Source organism: Stegodyphus dumicola, chromosome X2, assembly GCF_044657685.1.
Source record: "Stegodyphus dumicola isolate Sdum_Otavi_A_Nest chromosome X2, ASM4465768v1".
Lineage (NCBI taxonomy): Eukaryota > Metazoa > Arthropoda > Arachnida > Araneae > Eresidae > Stegodyphus > Stegodyphus dumicola.
Window position 1 is genome coordinate 199,943,600 of NC_140781.1, and position 23,338 is coordinate 199,966,937.

At 30.1% G+C, this 23,338-nt stretch overlaps 1 protein-coding gene across 11 annotated transcripts in view; it reads left to right on the top strand.

Annotated features, from left to right (window-relative positions):
- Positions 1 to 22,067, top strand: part of LOC118187932 (low-density lipoprotein receptor class A domain-containing protein 4-like) — a 365,193-nt gene extending 343,126 nt beyond the window's left edge. For all 11 annotated transcript variants that reach the window (XM_085809234.1, XM_085809233.1, XM_085809232.1 and 8 more), the window contains 2 exons: positions 3,325 to 3,524; positions 14,428 to 22,067. In XM_085809234.1, coding sequence (XP_085665360.1) covers positions 3,325 to 3,524; positions 14,428 to 15,069 — 842 coding nt within the window. In that variant the 3' untranslated portion in view covers positions 15,070 to 22,067. The remainder of the gene's footprint in view (positions 1 to 3,324; positions 3,525 to 14,427) is intronic.
- The last annotated feature ends 1,271 nt before the right edge of the window (positions 22,068 to 23,338 follow it).

The window sequence follows — 23,338 nt, forward strand, 5'->3', positions numbered from 1 at the left end:
GGAAAAGTCTTGATTCTTAACCTGTTAAGCTTTACCTAACGAGATTTAATAAATCTAGCATTTCTTGTGGGAAACAATTGGGCATCTTAGATGAGTAATCAGCTTGTATTAGAGTGGATTAATAAAGGAAAAGCATTGTATAATTGTATGGGATACTATGGCAAAATACAAAAATATTATTGCCACAAAGACTAGTAAATGAAGAAAATTCTGTAGCATTTGTTTCAACTGCTGTTTGTGTAAAGTTAAGATGAAGCAGTTCATTAAATTTTTCAACTCTGCAAGTTGTGATCTGATTTGGAGATCTTGTATAACACTGTTCTATTAACTAAACTTTCTTTGCAATAGTTTAAAATTTCATGTATTGCTACATTTTTGTTGATTAAATGGTGAATTTTTATTGGTGTTATCATTTGCATTCATTATATAATGCATAGTCAGAGAATAAAATGTTATAGTTTAATTTTTGTAATGTAGGAAACCATGATTTGAGGCAGTCAGGTCAGAATTATGATAGGTGGAAACAAACTCAAAAAATAAATCTGTTGTATTCTAAAATACCAATTTTTCTTTGGTTTCATTTTTACTAATAAATAAGGAAAGTGAATGCTTTTGTAGTTCTTTAAAATTTAATGCTAGGTTGAAGACAGTGAATGATTAAATCGACTAATAACTTTTAAATTGCATTATAAAATATCTGTAATTTGAATAACATAATTTTGTAATTTTTTTTCCCTTTTATTAAGTAGTAAACTGTAATAAAGACTTTTTCATGTGACTATTGTCCATCTGAAAACAATATACCAACATAGATAAAAAATAATGCATTCCTTATAGGTCTTTTCTTATCTTTCACTAAGGATAATAAGATAAGAAAATTTTCTTGAACAGTTACTAATGTAAGTATAATAAGCTACCTGATGTATTGAGATACAAAATGTTAGTAGCAGTTTGAATTTAAGCTGCACCCTAATTTTACATCTTAAAAATTTTAATCAAAAGTGTGGTTTAAATTAGAAGTTTTAGATTATATCTGCAATACAGTATTTTAATATTCTGCTATTAGAAGTAATATCATGTTTTTCATAGTCTGTCATTTGAAATAACACATTTCCCTCCCATTTGTTGCCTAGATTTGATGAATAAATTAGCATTTAAATGTGTAGGTGGGATGTTGACAATATCACAGGCAGTGCTTTCTAAATATTTTATATTTATATATATTAATAGTACACTGCGCTCTGTTAAAACCTTTCTTTTTATGACATTAAGTAGAAAAGGGTTTATGGTATAATAGGTGTGAGAAGGCAGGTTGCACATCTAAATTATTAAGTAGATAGGCATTTTGTGTCAGACCTCTTTGCATGCTGTTGATAGCTGCCTACTAAAATTTATATATTATAGTGAAAAACTTATAATGTTCTAATGTACCATGAGGTCTGTCCCCTTCAGTCATAAATAAAAAAAAAAAAAAAATTAATCATTAAAACCATACATCTGGAAAAGGGGGCATACTGTATGAATGTCTCATAGCTCATTTTTATATTTCTCAACTACAGAAGGGTATAATTGCCGGAAATTTAATAATATATTATTTTAAAATAAATTCCGTTTAGGGTACTCTAAGCATCCCATCTACCTGCTTAAATGTTCAAGAAAAGAAGAAAATGAAATACTATAAGCAGTATTTACATCATTAATTTAATAGAATATGTTTCATTAAAAGTAAGGGGGTTAAATTAGAAATCTAATCCCATACACTTTTTTTTTTCTATTTAATGACTAGTAAAACTCAGTTGTTTTGATGTTAATTTTAATAGAATGAAGGTGCCTTGTAAGAGATGGAATTAGAGCCAGTACTTAATAGTGATTTTTATTAATTCATAGAAATGCAAAATAATTAAAAAATTGTTCTGTTGAAATATCATAAACTTCCTGAAACCAATTCCAAAAATGTTTTAATTTTCTTACTCTATTTCAAAAATTTTTAATCAAAAATTTATATTTTGGCATTCATTCCAAGTATTTATTGTTTGTAAATGCATTTAACTTTAATATACCTGAGAAGGAAGCATTATGGCAGAAATTTAGATGGTATAAGAGTTACTTAAAAATATTCAAAAGTATGCCCAGAATTGAGATTTTGTTCTTTATGAAACCTTGATTGTGTTATATTGAAAATGTTATATCTTTTATAGGTACTGTTTAAAAATTCTAAGATTCTCTTACCATACTTTAACCTTCTAACTGGCCAGGCCATATATATTGTAATTACACTAAGTTTGCATACATGCATCTTGAAATATGTTCGAGTAATTAAAATGAAAGAATCTTTTTACAAAATACCAAGCGCATTTTGGTATTATAATCAAGAAAACAGCTTTTTCTTATCATAGCTTGGGGAAATTTGGCAGATTTTGGAGCCAAACCCCTGTCTGGTTGGAGAGTTAATTATCATTCAGATTACTCTAGACCAGCGGTTCTCAACCTTTTGACTAATGCTTATCATCTAAACAAAAATTGAAAACCTTTAGTGCCACCACTACAAATACTACCACCACCACCACATTTGAACAAGGCTCAGAACATATAAATTTACAAGTGTTGGAGAAAAACCTCAATCAGGATGTTGGGGGGTTTAATTTTTGAATTTAATAGTTAAAAATACTTTGCTTACCATCTATTTTTCCTTTGTGTATCACCGGTTGAGAAACCCTGCTCTAGATTTTGTAGTTCATTTAAAAACATATTTGCATTATATATATATATTTCAATATTACTACCTTATTTTGTTTAAAATTCGTAATGTAGCAAAATGTTGAGTTGAAACCTAGTTTAAAGTATCTAGAATTTGCATTAAAGTAACACAGTATTGATTATTGGAAGTCAATAAAAACCATTATTAATATTATGCTGATTTTTTGTTGCCTCCAATAGCTCGCATTTTTTCAATGTGCTTGCTTCAGTTAGGAAATCTATTCAGCAATAATTAATTTTCTTTGCATTTAATTTGTGAATAATGCAAGTGCGCTCTTTTTTCCAAATTAAACTGAGAAATTATAATTTCTGATTAGAACTTTTATATTATTGATCAAACTACACCTATTTATAATACACCAAAAATATTTTGGCTGAAAAACTGGAACATAAATCATAAGCTTAACCTTGTCGATATATTTTCCAAATTTATTCCGGAATGATGTATGAAAAACATTTTGTATCTTGCAGTTTATATTATAAGCATATGAATAGGCTGTCATTTATCAAAATTATGTAGTTGAAATTCAGTTATGAGTTATCTAAAATCAGATTTTTCCTCTCTAGTGTCTGCAGTACAGATTTTTATTATTGTGATAACAGTACTATTAGCTGTGGGGATCATTACATGTGTCCTTAGTCATTACAAGATGGGCGCAAGGTCCTGGAGTGATCAACGTAACAGACAACAATCTACTCGGCAACTTCAGCAACCTTGTCCTCAACAGCAGCAGTACACATACTCCTTAACACCAACTACATCATCAGTTAGTGATTATTTTAATATTGCATGTTAAAGTTGTATGTTAATAGTGTAGTTTTTAATTTATGGTTTATAATTGATTTTAGTGCAAATTTTTAAAAGTTAAGGAAACTTTTATTTGAAGATGAAAATTGATTTATTTTTTAATTCAAGCCAATTTAATTGTACTAGTTTTCTGAATTTTAGCATTTGCTAAAATACTGTTAGCTAAACAGATGGCTAATCTCTATCCCATTCTTTCTTTCATCTTGTTTGGATGTTGTGGAACATTATGGAATTCATGTTATTTGTTTTAATAGTTTTTGTAATCTGTATGACTTTAACCCCTTGTTGTCCTGATTAAAAATTTAAAAAGTTTTTTTTTTTCATGCCAAATTTTTAACTTTTTAACAAAAGAACATTATATCTTGTAAAATCAAACACAAAAAGCATTTTTTAAAAATACACTAATTTGCATATGTAACCAAACCGAGTTAACTCATGCAATAAAAAAATTGTCATGATCATTAACTGAACTAAGTAATAAGTTTCAATTTCTATCAAAAATGGGGGAATGTAAAGATAAATTTTAAAAATGTTATATAATGTAAATGAGTGGGCAATCGCAAATTAAAACTTGCTATAATTCAGTGCAGTCTTCTGAAATGAAAACAATGCCTTTTGTCGTGGTGTCGCCTGAAAAAAAGTGTATGCATGAATTTACTGTTGACATGCCGACAGCAAATTATAATGGATGAAAGGAAGTAGACTCAAAATTATAGTTGATATAATTGATTGTATTCATGTGTGGGAAAATTTTCTTGAACATATTAACTTCAGTGCATAGGATGTCTTGAGTTGACTCGATTGAGTGCATTGAGGGGTTAAAGTGTGTAAAAGTGCATGCAATAAGCTGTTTAGATTTAGTAGTATCATGGTTCTGAAGTGTACATTAAAATCTATTAGGATTCAACAGAATTTTATCATCAAATTTAGTGCTTACTAAGAGTTAGAAGCAAGTTTAGGGTGTCAGTTTGTTTAGCTATTTTGGGGGGAATTAATATTGTGATATTTTATTATTGTTAGTTATTTTAGTATTGTATAACTAACAATAATAACATTCTCCAGTAATATGTTAAATCATCACCAAACCCCAGCATAAAAACAGCCTCGAAATTAGAGAAACGCTTAAAATCACCACCAAACTGTTTTGCAACAGACCTGTTCCACTCTCCATTTCCTTATACTAAAATAACTAACAATATTATATATATAATATTAAATATATAACTATATATATAATATATATAATACTAAAATAACTAACAATAGATAACTAACAGTATATGTAGGTTCTTTTCTTTTTTTATATATAAATTAAAATAGCGAGACATGAAGGTTTTAAAATGAGTTTGGGTTATTGGAAGGAATATTCTTTTATATTTATTTATATAAAACTAATCTAATGGCGGAAACCCTTTCTAATAAATGCGTATATCAAGGTGATAAAGGCACTGGTTAGGTGGCTAAAAATTATTGAATAACAGTAGTGTTTTTTCAAGCTATTGAGCTATTTGGCTGAAAATGTATTTTCTTGGATTTTACTATGTGTAGTACAAATATGATTCTATTGTCATGCACAGAGTTGCTGAAAATTGGCTGAGCAGAAAAACTGAACACTGGTAGTTTATCACAGGTTTGCTTCTTTTGTGTTTTTTTCTTTAGCCTGGATGTGAAGTATTTTCTGTAAGAAATTTCTTTACAAACACAGATCACCCTAGTAAGCTTTGTTATAATCAACTAACCAACCAGGTAGACAGTTCATTTACCAATCTTGTATTCGTATTCTGGTGATAGAGTAACTGGTTAAATTTTTTTGAGAGAAGGGAATAAAATCCTGGTATGTAATGCGAACATCAGCCAGTTTCTTCATATAATCTGAGTACAGATAACCCTTAAGTATTTTTCCATGTCATAAATCATTCCTCCAAAAAGCTTTATTCCTAGGCAAATAACTTTGTTGTGCCTGTGCTTTATCTTAATTATCTCCTTCAGGATGTTGGTGTCCCAATAGCGTAATTTTATTTCAGAGTTAGCATTTTAAACTTCAGCTGAGGAAAACTGTATTTATAGTTAAAAAGGTAATTAGCACACATGATTAAAATGGAATTAAAAGTGAAATAAAGTACATGCTAAAATCACATTTAAGCATTATTATCTGAAACATCTGATTTATGTGATCTTAAACATTCACACATAGTAACTAAGTGGGACAAGGCCATAATCATCACCAATGTCTGGATGCCATTTTTGAGTACAGTAACCATGAAGAAACCCATAAAAGATGACAAATGTAATCAAATCATCTAGTTCAGCTCCAGGTGCAAAGCAGACAGATTTTCTGCAAAAGCTCCTTTACTTTTATATGTGTTTAAATGTCGTTCCAGGGTGTTGGAGTATTTTATCTGAATTTGTATTTCTTACAGTCAGAAAGGAGCCTGTAAAACCTTTGTTTATTGTTCTGTTTATGTATGTATGGTTTTAATGTAAAAGTAAAAAAATAACGTAATATTGTTATTGCAATAATCATATACATCATAGAAAAATTTTAGACACTGGAAAAAAGATTTGAACTGTATCGAAGATATTTTCCCTTTATATGTCCACCAGCAGCTGAGCGGTAAAGTCACTGACTACTAGTAGTTCGGTCAGAGGTTTGAATCCCCCGATTGGGCTGGCTGCGTGGATGGTTTCTTGGTTTTCCCCATGCATAATGTGTATACGAGCAAGTTTCACTTGGAAAGTCCTCCACAAAGGCATCTCTCCCCTTAGATGGCCATAATAACATAAATTAAACCAAACTCTGGTTGATCCTTGGATTATGGCAACTTGGCGATTTTTTGGCGAAAATTTGATGACCAACTCTGCTACAGCAACCCTCTGTTGTTGTTTTTTCGCCGCCATTTTGTCTTCACGAAGCAAAGACATGTTTCTTTTCTTTTTATTTACTCAACACTTTTTCCAACAATTACACTTATGCTAGAAATTTTATGGAACAAAACTGCTTAATCATGACAAATATTAACTGCAAAATTGGGAAAAAGTGCAGAATAGCAAACTCCTTGCCGTGTTTTACAAAATCGCACATACACAGTCACCATGTTCACGTCGACTTATTTTTACTTAAAAAAACATCCCAGAATTGCACAAAAATGGCATTGCACACACTCTTGACTTTATCCATCTGAACTGCTATTTTCTCATAAATTACAAAAATTTGCACGAAAATGCAGGAAAATTTTGTGAATCTTTAAACTCGGTAAAAAGCACATATATGAAATTACCTGATCACGAAAAATTATATACCCTATCCAAGGATGAGCATTTCCACGTATAATATAAATAAAATATCCAAAAACTTTTACCTCTAAATTATCTGTTATAAATGTCACCAACGAATTTATAACAAAACATTAAAAATGGTTACAAATACTTAGTGTCAAATATTTAAATTATTTCCATGCACATCTACTTCCACTCAAACGTATACCAAATTGCTACAAACATATAATTCACAAAATAACTATCATTTAATTAAAATATAATTAAACCATGTACACGTCGACTTATTTTTACTTTAAAAAACATCCCAGAATTGCACAAAAATGGCATTGCGCACACTCTTCACTATATCCATGTACATTGCTTTTTTCTCATAAATTAGAACAATTTCACGAAAATGCATGAAAATTTTGGGAATCTTTAAATTCGGTAAAAAGGACATATATGAAATTACCTGATCGTGAAAAAGTATATACCCTTTCCAAGGATGAACATTTGCACGTATAAAATAAATAAAATATCCAAAAACTTTTCCCTCTAAATTATCTATTATAAACCTCACCTACCAATTTCTAATGCAAACATTAAAAATGGTTCCAAATACTTAGTGTCAAATACTTAAATTCTTTCCATGCACATTTATATCTACTCAAACGTATTCCAAAATACTACAAACATATAACTCTCAAAATCACGATCATTAAATTAAAATATAATTAAATTAAAAAAACACTACTTAAAATATAAATAAGCACATACATTAAATTAATAAAAAATAGCTTATAATCCTAATTACTTTAAACTAAATCATTGCTAATAACAATTTTCCAATAATACCATATTAATTTATTTACTCCTTACATTTAGAACAACAATGCATAAAAATAATATCCTTAAATAATTAAAAATACTAATTTACCTAATCTTCTACAGAATCTTGAGTGCATGGCGGATCACAAAATGTCCATTTTCACCAGATTTCTTGCACTGCCATTCAAACTTATCTGTAATATCCTTCCTTTCACACAATCTCATTTCATACCCACATGTTGGACATTCATACTTATCTGCAATTAAGCAATTCTTTTCAATTACCTATAAACGCAATAAAAATTTCGGATTTACTTTATATAGGGCCATGGGATCCAAATATTAAACAACACTGTTTCACAGAACATAGAATGAAACTAGTGCTGTACAGCAGATATTTTTACAAATTTACTCCCTTTTCCGATTAAAGAACAGTGATTTGTCCATTAATGTCACATGACATATCTCATGACCTCTCATTTCCCTCACACAAAATAATGCGTAATCGGAACTGAGTACTTCTCACATTATTCCCAAAGTCCTAGGTAGTAACCTTTATCGCCTCCAAAATGTCGCCAAACTACCTGTTACCATATTCCAAAGATCAGCCCAAACTCTTGCTTATTCTCACTTCTTTACTTTATGCTATGTAAGAACCACATTTGTCAGGCTAAATGTCAAATAGCACATTAATTTTTAAAAAAGTGTATTTTATTAGTGACTTATTGTAACAAGAAAATACATTTTATTTAATAATCAGTTTCTGTTTTTCTTTCATTAAGTGATAAAATGGAATGTCATGATACAGTTGTGTTCCGTATCTGCTAATTCAATATCTCTAGCTCAGAACAACTAGGGGGGGGGGACTGCTATTTCAAAATGCCAGTGAATTAAATAACAGTCTGTAACATAGCCATGCATGTTTAATCATGCAATGCTTTTCAGTTCCTATTGTGCTGTTGTAATTCTAAATTTTTCTGGCATAACACTGTATAGACTTTTGTGCCAGTTTGTTGATGCTACAGCTTGCAAAATGCTTTGCTATAAATTTCTATCTTTCCTGGGAGGAAGAAACATTACTGTTGATTTGGCTTTCAAAAGCAAAGTTTAACAATATAATTATTGCACAAAATCAGAGTACAGTTGGGAAATTTGACAGATTCTGTAATTTTCTACGGAAAAAATTCCCCCCTTTTTTTATTTTTTTTATTATTATTATTATTTGAAATTTTGGTCATAATGATAAATATTTTTGCACAGATGAGACATGTGCAAGCAGAATAAAAGCCAGACAATAATAATAAAGATTTTATATAACTTGAAGTCTCAATATTTAGAATTGCCAGAAATTAAGTTAAGTTTTCATGTTTAAATTTATTTATTTTGACTGTATTCCACTTTTCATATAAGATCAAATTCTTCTTGTTCAGTTTTTCAAACTTGGGAAATGTTTTATGTAATAGTAATAAAAATGAGCAAGAACTTATTGTTAGTTTTGTTACCTGAGTACTCTATAAATAAAAATGAAAACTTTTACTTTTTACAGATAAATGATGAGCCTGTTTCATGGTGTAAATTGCGAATAAAAAAAAAACAAAGAGTCAAAAAAGAAATAATGTGGGTAAAAAAGAAATAAGCCAGTCAAATAAATTTCAAAAACTTAACCCCTTAACTGCCGTGGAAAATGTACAAGATTTATTTCCAGTGCCACGGTTTTTCACACAGGCGTGCATAGTTATGTGATATATTAGGGGGAAAATAAGTGCAAGTTTTACTTTCTAAAAACTCTTTACTTTCACAAAATAAAGAATAAAAGAAAAAATGAATGCACAAAATTTAATGTTTTGAGTAAAAGTATAATAAAAAAGATCCCTAAAATGGAGTTTCCATCAATTCATTTTTAGACCAGTAAAGTGTAATATCAGATTTCAGTGTTATACCTTGTGAAATCAGTATGCCTAAAAAAACATTTCTTCTGAACTAGTTGAATGCCACGATTTTGTTCTTGATTTTTTGTTTGAAAGGTGTTGCTTCATATACTCGTCTGCAAAAGGGTTAGTTTCAGTAACAATATGAAGCACGATCAGTTCATCAAAAAATAATTCAAAAAAAGATAAATGTGCTTGAAACATCCATTATATCTTTATTCCTGGAACCTACTACAAAAAAAAAAAAAAAAAAAAAAAAAAAAAAAAAATTACTCAAATAACACAAGTGTTAATTAAATGGTTAATCTGAATTACAGCTGGTTGTCATCCCCACCAAAGTAAGCCCCTTTTCCATTTATGCATTAGTCTTAACTATTATATCACAAATAAAACCTCTCCTAAAAGAATTTTAATTGATTACTACCTAAAGTGTGGGTATCACATTCAATAACTTTGCCTAAATGTCTTTTGCAAGATGTCATATCCAAGTAAAAGTAAAGATGGATGGCTGTTAAAAGTTCCATTGCTAACAAAAACTGTTACATATTCATGGCATTTAAGCTTGGCTTATCGTGATGATGTAACCAAATCTTATACAAATGTGGTCTTATGTGACAAATATACTCTCTCAACTTGTAGAGTCTGTTAGGTATCTTGAAGCAGGAGATGTGAAAAATGTGCAAGGTCCTTGCCAAGATATGAACTCCAGATCTTCTGATTGCTAGCTGGACATGTTTTCCAATTACTCCACAGAAAGCACTTGTTAAAGAGGGAGAAAATACTTTATAAACTGACTTTGCCTTAATTGACTCTGATACTTCAACGTACAAACTATAAATACACTATTCCATTCAGACTGAAGAGTGGAATTCAAGGTTGTTTTCACTGCATATCTAGTTTCTATTGATCTTTGTAGTTTTGAGGAATCTAAGCTACTGCTACTTTAATTCAGGCAATTAATTATGAATCAATCTCAATGCCTGTGATGATTATGGAGGGCATTCAGCCCAAATCAGGGAGTGATAGACATAGTTGAGATAGTCAGTCAGTCAATTAGAAATCACTGGGATTTGGTGGACAGATGTGGAAAGAAACTATTGTGAGGATTTCAGCTAGATGAGTTTCAGAATTTTATTTTCTTTGTTCTATTTCTTTTTTATCAGTCTTCTACTTTAAAATATATTTTTATACGGATTTAGTGAGAAATATGTTTCGAAATTGTTCAGATTTCTGTGACATGCTGCTCAGAAGTTCTACAATTTTTAAATGTTGTATTAATATTGCTGCAGATTTTTTTAAATGCTGGTGTGCTTTTAAAATAAACTGTTACCAACTGCTATATTTTTTATAATACTAAAACTTTGCTGCACCACAATACATTTTATAAGGAAATTATAACTACCAGAAGTAAAATGTTCTAGAGGCATGGAACAGTGTTAGACACTTTTATAAATTTCCCATGTGTTCTTTTTAAAAAATACCATGTGTTTTAATTTGTTTAAATAATTTATGTGCTTTAAAAAATATTATGTTTAGTGTTTATATAAAGCATCTTTTGGTGATCTTAAGTTTTACTTGTAGTCCTGCTTTCAGTTGTTTATTTTTATATTGCAGTTTATTTGGATTATTTAAGGTTATTTTTTATTCAGTATTCATTCCAGCAGACTTCAACACAGTGCTTTTTTCACAAAATATACCCCCACCTTCAAAAGTTTTCAGAAAACGTGTGTACTGTAATTTTATTTAAAAAATTGTTATGTACTCATCTTTAAAGTTACATCTATCTAAATTCATGCATCTTGTTCCAGAAGTTGACTTTTCTGGAGATCAGAACAATTATCGCTGTTGCCAGCTCTCTAAAATCAGTCCAGTGGACACCTGAGTTTCAAAGTGTCTAGGCAGGTAGGGTGGGAGGTCTGAGGTGAGAGAAGAGGGAGTGACCATAAGTCACAAGGTACGGGGAGGAGCTAAAGCCAAACAAATAGCGAACAGGGCGGAGCCTAGGAGCAGATTGCTTTGGAGAGGTTGAAAGCGCTAAGAGTGCAAGGACTACATCCTTAAGTAGCTATTCCTGATAAGTAAAGTCCGAAGACGTGATTGAAATGAAGTAATTGTTAACATATGATATAGAAAATGAGATACAAATCCACATATATTAAAGTACATTATATATAAGATATTATGTAGTTGTAAATGCATGGCAAGTGAGAAAAGAAAAACATATTTACAGTATATACACTATTTACAAATTGAAATGCATGCTATGTCGGGAAGTTTAAGTCACGGGTGAGGTGAGCGGCTAGTAGTCTCAACTCTTTATCTTCCTCCAGTATTATATAATCAAACACCTTAAGATTTTTCTTATGAGGGCAGTTTAGAGCTCTCGTAAAGAAGTTACGATTCAATTTATGCAAGAAAGTGAGGATCGGTTCAATTTTCAAGTCTTCATACAGAGTCCTGTTCGAGCCGAAGAAATGCGCATTGGTCATGGTCCGAAGAAGTTTATTTTGAGTAATCTGCAATTTTTCCAAGTCCTTATCTCTGATGGCGGCCCAAGCCGGCGAAGATAGGGTCGATTACTGCAGTCTATAAATGTCTCTTCCTTCTTAGGTCCAGTTTCGAGTCTTGAGTTATGCCATTTTGGATAGTGTAATTTGACTGAGATCATTGACCCTTATAGAATTATCTTGATAAGAGGGACATTCAGGTAATAAGATGAAAAATCTGACAAAAGTAGCTATTGCTTGACAGGAATCTTTCTGATCAACAAAATCTGAATTTCACTACTAAACTTCCAATGCTCAAAAAGTGACATTATGCTAAATAGTAAAAAATGCTTGAACTCCATTTTCACTACAGTATAAACTATAATATCACATCATGTGTCTTTTTTAGATGGCATACTAATTCCCTCTTAATAACCAAATTTAGTACTTGTAAATCTCTTGCATGTGAACATGACTTTTTTGCAAATGTTTTGAACCACATGGCCAGTAATGCACCAAGTACTTGCTAAATATAATGCCAAGGACCACAAACAAAATTTAATGAATTATGATCACAGTATAATTTATACTCTTAATGTGTCCAATAAAATTACTTATAATTTTTAACTGAGATGATAGTTATTGGGAAAGCATATGAACATAACATGTTAATTGTAGACACTGAGCATGTATCTTGAATACTTATGCATCTTTGTCTACTGTTATAGAAATAACAGTGATTACAAATGGTATTTATCAGGATATTCATCTAAACTTTTTCTGATTTTACTTTTTATATATTTATAAACTCATAAAAGTGTAATAATTATGGCTTGTAACAATTACTACTTGTAAAGTTATTCCAATTAAATGCCTTACTAAAAATTTGAAATTTTGAAGAACCAGAAAGCATATCTAGTGAAAAGGAAATTAAAATGAAGTAGTGTAGGTTACACATTAAAACCATGTTTAAAATTAGAAATTTAGCAGATCTGTAAAAGCTCCCATCTCAGCAGTATTTGAATTCCTAGAGCACCATCATATAAAATAAAAGTTCGTTTTGTGGGTAGGACTGCGATTTATTTTATTAACTTCATAAATTTTCCCTAATGTCATGTAATATGTTTGTAAAACATAAAATTACATTTTTATCCTGTTTTTCAGACCATAATTAGTTTTTTCCGCTTTGACAAAAACTATTCTTTCTACCAAAGTTTTATGTACCAATGGGCCACATAAAACTATTACTTTATTAATATATATATAGAATTTGTTTTCTTTAGAATATATGCGGTTCAATCTGAATGCATGTCACAGTATTTAAACAAATAAAACTGGCCTGTTAGGATAGTATTGTTTATATATAGTATATAAATTGCAGTGTCTTAAACCTACTACTTGTCTACAATAAGAACATGTCCTGACAGAATGTCTATAGTTGTCTTGCCATAGAATGGCCATTAATTCATGTATTTATTATAGGAGTGTCTTGGAAAAGAATGTATTTAAGTTTGCCATTTTGATGTGCATAATGACAAGTTGACAGTATATGGTTTTTGATTTTTTGCTTTAAACCTCTGAGCGGCCAGAGTTTTCCCTAAGAAAGCACAAATTTCCCAAAACTACTGAGAACAAATTATTTTTTTATTTTAGTGTAAAAACTCTAGTGGATTTGTATACATTTGATGTATTGCCTTAATTTCTTTGACATATTTTAATATGCACGTATATATATGTTCTTACTGATATCACAAAAAATATTCTAAGGCTGTATGTATATGGCCTTGCCGCTTAGAGGGTTAAGTAAATATGCATTATAACATTTTGTCTTTCCCACAGCCAGCATTTACCAAAAACTAAAAATGAATCTCACCTGACTTATCCCCACTTAAAATGTGTGATGCCTGTTACTGTAGTGACCATCTCCAGTTAGACATACTGCTGGACATAGTTCTCATGATAGACAGAGTATAGAATATTTTATTTCTTTTTAATAGTTAATCTTGGAATTAAAGATATATTTTCATTTAAGTAAGCAGTCTTTCTTGACCATTGTTATTTTCAAATTCAGTGTTGCACACATTCATCATGCCATTCTTTTTTGGGGGTGATGCAGGCTATATATGAACTGCTAGTTGGACATCCTTGCTTGTATCATCATTTTCTCCATGTGTAGTGTAATTGTTGATTTTGTGCTATGGTCCTTGTCTTTCCTTCAGACTATATGAAAAGTAAACATTTATATAGATGTTCTTTTATTCCATTAAAAAAATTGCACTTGATTTTTTGTAATTTTATAGCTGATCTATATAAATGAATCCTTCATGCATCATTAAAATATTTGATTTAATATGTATTTCAGATGATGTACACACCTGCAACTGTTCAAGAAAGGCAACGATTTGAGGCAGGAGCACATCAAGATCATCTTGTTAGGTTACATTCAGTTCAGACGGATTTGGCATTAAACCTTCCCCATTCCATCGCTTTGCCTGATGGTGAAGAAGGCCCACGATGTGACACAAAATTTCTAAAATTGCAAGATCCAGAGCAACATGCAGAAATCACACGTAGCTTTATAAGACCACCACCAAATCGGACCGTTCCAGATGGCAGTTCTCTTCCGCCTTTCCGGTCTAATTCCGTAGGCCTCCTGCAGAAACCTTCTACACCACCACTGACTCAAACAGATACGGCTGTTCTAGTCACGCGGTCCCACAGCGTGAGTTCAAGCAATGCCCAGGGTGGGAAGCTGGGCTATCCACGGGGACAATGCACTCCTGTTTCAAATCCTAATGTTTCCTCACACATTTGGTTACCATCATCAGTCGCCATGAACTCTCGCATGTCTGGTACCAGCGGGAACTCAAACAGGACGTATGGCTGTACGCAAGTTGTAACAGATAGTAAATATGATAGCACTGACCCACCTCCTCCTTATAGTGATGTAGTTAATCAATGGGACATAAATACAGTTAGTAGGCAACAAAATAGTGATGTTTGATGGTCAAAAAGACTTAAGTCTTTCATTTGCCCATAGTTGTGATAATCTACCCGTTTTCATTAGAGATCGGGCAAGGTCATCGACAGCGATATCGCTCTTCCTGTGTCCTGCAAATATTAGCAAGGCTTCTATGCAGCCTGTGCTTTTACCATCATGTGTCGAAAGGCCTAATGTTCACAGTGCCTCAGAGTTATGCATTTGTTTCCCTGTTTTCTCAATTCTTTTTCTGTTGCCAACTATCTTGGTCCAAGTTAGATTGGTTATCAAATTTTGTTAGAGAAATTATAAATTAAGTCATTGTTCTCCTTGTGTATCATTTCTGCAGCTTGTGCACCAGGTATTTTCTGTTTTATAAAAGAAATGGCGCCCAGAGGCGTACTGTGATACATCAATGAACATGAAGAACGGGCAGTCTTAAGGTGCATGTGCATTTCCAGTATGTGCATATGAGTGTGATTGAAATTGTGTGTTTTTGAGTGCTGTGGCATTCTTAGGAGAGAAAAATGTTTTGATAGCTCTACCAGAGAGACAACCCTTTAAAATATAGTGTATGGTGCTACACATATTAAATATATATAAATTGTTGCTAATGCTCGAAAGATATAAATTGTATGTAAAAATTAATTTTGTGAACTATATAATAATACAATTTTTACTTAACTATCAATCTGAGACAGAATGTTCCAAGTTAGACCAAAGAAAAGTAAAAACTGATATTGTCCATTTTTCTAAATTTTATGTAAATCAAACCAAAAATGTGACTGAAATGCAATATAAACACTGGATATTATATCATTATTAAATATTGTTTGTTGAAAGGATAATTAAGGATGTTCTGGTTTAAATTTAAAAAACACTAGTTTATATAAAATAATTTCAATGGTGCTATAAACTCTGTAAAGGAAAATGTAAATTATGATAATTTCTCAAAGCAGCCTGTTTTACTTTGTTTCTTGAAAGTAGCAAGAATTTAGAAACCAGTTTCTTTTTAAAGATGATACGATTTAACTTATTATTTTCTGAATTTAGTCTCATGAAACTGAAGTTCTTTTCAAGTTCTATATTGCATTTTATTTGTTGTTCTCATTGTAGAATTTTATTTTGTTTTTAAACATTAGTTTCACATTAAAAATATTGAAATAATGTTTCATATTTGGGGACAAAAACCATACTTGACTGCTGTACATGTTTTCTTTGTATGTGTATTTATTGTGAATAATTTACAAATTAAATGGCCAAAATCTGACGTTCTCTTGTGAGATTAATATTGTATTAGTTATTCATTTTAAATTATATTTCTTGTGGTCCACACATGAATGTTTACTGTGAGCATCTGAAAAATTTGCAAGGCCAAAAATGAAATTTTTTTGTGAGATTAATATTATATTGTATGAGTTGTATTATAAATTGTTTCACTTTGGTCACAGATGATTAATTATTTTTATTAGATTAGCATGACCTAATCCAATGTTTCTTGCAAGATTTTATATTGTATTTGTATTATTTATTTAAAAATGGCTATCTTAAAAGGTAGATATTATTTTTCAAGAACAAGCACAAATGAATTCAAGGATGAACAGTAATTTTTTTAATGAATTTTAACTTTGTAATTTATTTTAACATCTTGAAGCCAATGTTTTTATTGCAAGCTTGTTGTTGTTAACTTTATGAACATTCATATTATTGACTGCTGTGATTCAGAAAGGGGATTCTAGTATTTTCATGCATAATGCAGAAAAGTATTAAAAAATATGCATCAGATATAGTTTGATGAAAGAGTCTTCTAATTTTTATTCCTGCTAAAAGTATAGGTGCAGTTAATGCATATTACTATGGCAGCTTTGCAACTGTTTTCAAATGTTATATATATCTTTCATGTGTCTGAAAACTAATTTTCAGTTCTCTGTACATGTATAAAATATTTCATGAAGCTTTTCATCCTGTGTATATGTTTTCTACATGCGGAAAATAAAGGTTATTAAAAAAGAAATTAAAAATTTTTTAAACTATTTTGGAATATTAATTTGAATTAAGAAATAGCATAATTATATGTAGTCTAAGTGATATAAACCAACAGAACAAAATAATAATTATTTAATGCTCTATTGTTTGCATCTTCAGCCAGATAAAAGTGCTTTCACATGGTGTGCGGGTTACACAATATTAATTTCCAAATGTCTAAAAATACACAGTGTAAAGATCTATCATAATGGTGAACAATGGAGTGTTTCCATTAACATAAGCATGTTGTAATTTTAATAGTGCGACTGTAGTATAACAACTATTATTAATTAGGAAGTTGATTTTTCCTGAAATATATTGGTTCTTATAATAATAACTGTTCATTAGAGGAAGTGTGTATTCATTCATAATAATTTTTACCAGAATAAAAATATTATGAAATTTGAAGATATGGATGCTGATAGCCAAAAAACATGAAGTTTGTAATTAAGTATGCATATAACATTTATCTGCTTTAATTATATTAGCATATTTGTTTTATAAGAAAGATAAATATGTCTTTATGAGTGAAACTAACAAGCTAGAAAGGTCTCTTGCATCAAAATAGTAATATTATTGTACTTTTTAATATCCACCTTCTCAATGTGTTTGAAGGAAGCTATTTTATTATCTTGTTTTAAGTAGTTTGAATAATACTGAGTTCCTGTCATTTTTTAGTATCGAATGCAGTCTGCGAGGGGCATATTTAAGCTAGTCTATCTTGTTGCAACGTTGTCTAATTGTCTCTTTTCCCCTCAGACTGTTTGAAAGACAATCGAAAAGTAATACTTTGAATTTTCAATTTTTTTTCCCCCCTTCTCTGTTATAGACATTTAGCTGATATGGATATGAGAGTATCCAATTGCAAGAACATGATGTATAAATTGGGTTTGACAACCATTGAGTAATTCAAATAGAGCTGTAAATAATTAGGTAGATTTTTTCTTGTGTGCAAGCAATTTTTCCAGGTAAATAGAAAATATTGATTTTGATTGTATTATTTGTTCTAAATGTTTGTAGGGAATATCAAGTATTGAATCAGATAAAGAGTATAATAAACGCTCATTATATTTGATAGATGAGCTAATATATAACCAAAGATATAATGCTTAGGACTTTTTAAGATTTCATTCTTTGATGTACTATTTCATTCCACTTCACATTTTTTGTTAATATTTAAAAATTGTTTTTAGAGGAAATTTTTTTAAAAATGAAATGTTAGTAGTCTGGGCTGTAAAATTCAGAATATTTTTCTAAGTATGCATGGTAAGAATGAAATGTAGGATTTTTCGCTGTCTATAGACAGTATCTTATATTTCAGATTGTTAGATTTCTGCATGTGTTGGAATATTTTCTGCTATAAAACATTTGCCTTAATGCTTGTGTTCCAAAATTTTCCAGAATACTAGTATATTTTTTATAAAGATATGATTCACAGGCAAAAAAATTTTCATTGTTTTTATGACTCTCAAAAAATATCTTTGAAGGATTGGTATAGTTTTTGGACACCTGTAACTGATTTTAAATAATTTTTTTGTTTTTGAAATGAATTGTAAATGTTGTGGAAAATGTTCGGATCTGCTCTTTCACTGTGGCTTTCATCGTCTGAAAACTAATTCTGTAATTAATGTTTGAAATTTCAAAATTTATATTTTAATAAGAATGGATGGGTTTCTGTTTTCTGTTTTTATCATAGTCACATGCATACTACATTTTTGTAATTTAACAGAGATTTCAACTTTAAACCTTCTTTTTTCTGCAAATAAATGTTTGGAAATAACGTTATATGTTAAAACATTTTAATGTATAATGCGTGTTCTTCAATTTGGAACTGCTTGTGAACATATAGTTGTGAAAATATTAAAAAATTAAACATATTTTATTCATCATTACCTTTATATTCAAATTTGCCTTAGTTTCCTGTTTCAAACTAATGGTCTAAAATATTTCGCTGCATTTCCTTTGTGTTTAAGATTTTGTAATTTGTATACACTTTTTAGATATGAAGTATTTGGTTAAAAATTAAGATGTTGGTGTACACTGCATTGTTATATTTTAATAGATTTTTACTTTTCAGCATTGTATAACTTATGAACCACTGCTTATGCTCATGTATGCAGCTTCCATACAAATTATTATTATAGGCCAAAATTTGTGTTCAGAATTAACAATAGAAAACAAACTGAAAATATATTGGTCATTGATTTAATATAATGTATATTTCATCTAAGTAGTTTGTGTGGCTTGATTATCTGTTCTGGGTTGTGTAATATAATTTGCCTTAATTCTCATTCTGAAAGTTTTAATATATACATTTATCTGTGGTTTTAAAAAAAAATTGCACATTTTAATAGCTGTCAAATCTCTGAATCTTCATTAATGTTGTTTATGTAAGGAATTTAATTTCAATGTCCTTTTACTGCATTGAGTAAATAGAAGTTACTGTGTTTCCAGTGTAATCAGTCTAAATATTGATCAGTCACGTGATATTGCATTACAATTAATGATTGTTTAAATGTGGTTCCCATGTTTTTCAAATTACGTAAACTTTCTATTTTTTGTGTAAATATTCATTTTCTCCCTTTCTCTGTAATATAATTATTATACTGAATGCATTGAGATGTTAAATTGTGTATTAATCTATTAAATACAGCATATATTCTCAGTAATCTATTAAATATAGCATATACATATCGTGTGTGCATATATATAGAGAGAGAGAGAGAGAGAAACTTCTGTATTCTCCCCCATTTTAATTTTTGGCTGTTTGTATTATTTTTTGTGATAAATGCCAGAAAGTTGCTAATCTTGCCAGCAAACTAGCCCATGTTATTTTTGCATTCAGGAGTTATTACTTTATGTATATGTTTATATAGTTTTAAAAAGATGTCTTTAAAGAGAAAAGTTTATATCTGGTCTTCATCTTTTGGCTGGCTTACTGTTTTCCTTTAATAAATGATGAACATGGGAGCCATTAACATTAGCATTATTACTGCATCATAAAATTCTTTGCTGTGCTTTTTTGAAACTATTTTGTACACACTGGTTATCCTAAGAATGTCAGCAATCATATTCAAGACTTCCCCTCTCACATTTTAAATCAGTCCACTAGCTAGAGACTATGTGATGTTCTTCTCTTGCGAGCTTGCTGTGAGAACGTGCCAAAACTTGCACGTTCTTCCATTCAACAGACAGCAGTGTCAACTGTTGTTTGATAAGTTTGTAGCCTATGTTGCATTCACCATTTGGACAGAAGTTGAATGACTACATAACTCGCACTCAACCCACAGCTGATCTGTGATCTGCTTCTACATGCACTTTATGTATTACTATATTCAGTGTAAAAATAGTAATCATATTTAACAAAATGTAAAATGACGTTGTATGTAATGCCTTTATAGTTAGCTCATTATGCTCTAAGTGGAATGTAATGTGTAATATGACAACATTTAAAATATTTTGAAGTATATTATTGTGAATATTTTTATTAGAAGAAAGGTAGTTTATACTGTTTGCTACTGGTTTTTGGAATTTTGAGTCAGTGTGCAGATAGTTGAGTACAGAGTACCAGTGAATATGGCTATGGTTCCTTTTGTCATGTAGAATATTTCATTTTTTATCCAACAATGCCTGGAAAGGTAGGATTTCATTCTTTACAAATGTAGTTGTATATTTAATTTCTTGTTAACATTTTACAACATGTGGGCATTACATATAATGCCACTCGCAATGCATCTACCTGTGACATAAATATTTATGTTCATTTCTTTAACTTAAACATAAATTTTCTGGGAGATATAAAGCTTCTTTTTGTGTATTCTAACTGCCTGTTGAAAAACCACATGTAAAAAAAGAGGGAAAAAAAATGAAAAAAAGAGTGCATAGATTTTTTTTTTTTTTTTTTTAAATGGCAGTTTGTTTCCTCCCAGAAACATACTATGTTTATTGAACCTGATAAGCAATTTGATGTAATTTTCTCATTAGATTAGCTATTATTTATTTTTACTGTTTAATTTTATAGATTCATTGCCATATCCATATTGTTTAAGTGTTTTCATCCTTTTTTAATCACTGTTTTACATCTCTGCCAAATATTTTGTGTAAAAATTTCTTTAAGTGTCTTAAAATCCTGTTTCATGTTTTAATGCTATAATTTGTCATGTAATATGCTCAATAGGACTAATATTTATTAAAAAAAATTACTGTTATAATGGCCACAAGAAAATGTGTTTTACTTAGTATTGTCAGAATAATTAATCTCTATATTCTTTAAAAGATGTGAAGATATTATCTGTAATTGTCAGGAGGCTGCATTGTTTTGTAAGTTTCAGTGGTATCACTCTTTTGGAGATGTAACTTATTTAATGCTTAATATTATAAAAAGTCATCTATATTGCAGTAATACTGGGTATTAATAGTCTTAAAACCCTATTTGTAATGTAAAAGTTTTCATTTATCCAATGATATTTTAATGTGTTTGTAATAACTCAACCATTGTGCACATATTTGTATAGTATCATAATGACATCTAAACTTTGAAACTGATTTAATATGCATTCTGTGATACTTATATCTAACTTGAAATTTATTATTTTAGTCAGAAGTTCTGTTTTAGTAGCTGTTTGTTACTTATTTTTCGCTGAAAATATTTAATACTGTTATTCTCTGTGGCTAAATTATAAATTTCCATGCATATAGTGTATTGATTATTCATGAAAAGTGTGGTTTGTCTTAGTACAGTTAGTAGTGCGCTTACAAGAGGAAGCTACTTGTTTTGCTTAAGACGTGTATGTGCGTCAGCCTTAACTGCTTCATGTATTTCTTTTACCATTATCATGGCATGCTTCATTCCTTAATACAGATAATTTATTTTGCAAAGAGAAAGCCATGGGGCTTTACTTATGTGGGGAGAGTGCGACCGATATTGTAGTCTTGGTAGGCCTTTGGCCTATATGTACATGCTGAATAATAAAAAGAACTACAGAGGCGTTTTATAAGTTGTGTTTTTCCTATATTTTTTGTTCATGAACAGTTTCTCTCTAAGAAAATTGTAGTAGACATTTTGACATCAAAATATTGTAAAACTGTAATAAATGTAGGAATATGCACAAACTATTTAATATACAATAAATAGCCTATTTCAGACATTGACATCAGTTTCATCATAAAAGCTGGGAATTCTTCGAGCATTGCTTTTCTTGAGTGCCAGTTCATGTAAAAGTTAAATTTTTGATTATAACTATTAAAAATACATATTCTTTTTAATTTCAGCATGTTTTAATAGTGCATCAGAACTCGTTATTCAAGTAACATATAATATGGAGCTAATTATTCAAATTATTTCTTCTGCTTAATTAAAATTAAGCCTAATGTTAGTTTATTTATGTGTTTTTAATTTTTTGTTAATTTAAATAATACATATTTGTAAGAAGTCAATTATTGTACATGAATATGCATAGTATGCAGATCGGTCTGCAGTGTTTGGGAAATGTGTAACCTCTGAAGATTTGTGAAAAAACAATTATGCTTTATGTGTAGGGCACAATCCTTTGTTTACTCCTTAAATCATTTTGTAGTTATAACAAGTGCTCCTATACTGAAGGCAGTAGTACATTAACTTCCTCTCCATGCAAGGAATTTTTAATATACAACACAACTGCAAGTTGAGTACTTTTTGTTAGCTGTTTGAGATATTGCAAATGTTTTTGTCTGCAGTTTTGGTTTTCTTGACAATAAGAGTAATTTTTTTAAATATATAACTTACAAAAATAAAATATTTTAACTAATATTAGAGTGAATGACCATTTGACCTACAAAAAAGAGGAAACAAAAATAGTGAAAATCCACATTGCCTTGTGTGGGGTGCAATTAATCCCATTATTTATAATTTCTGTTGCAATTATGTTTGAAAATTCAAGTTGAGCTATGCTGTTAACAGCTATAGTAGAGTTTGTAAACTCTTGAATACAAAACTTGCTGAAAGACTAAATTGTCTTTTTGAATTCCTATAGGCATTTGCAATTTTGTTTGATTTCAGTGCATATTTGCGAGACACAATTTGAAAATTAGTTATGATTTATAAGGTAGTATATGTTCAACTGGACTTTTGTTGGGAAGGTTTAGATGGACTGTAGCTGACCTTAAATTCAGTTTCTGATGATTGAATGGCCTGGCTCTATGTATTTTTGTGGTTTTCATTATGTGTAACAAATTTACTGTTCCAATGAGCAAAGATGTTTTATATTCCTTAGAAAATAAAATAATTTTA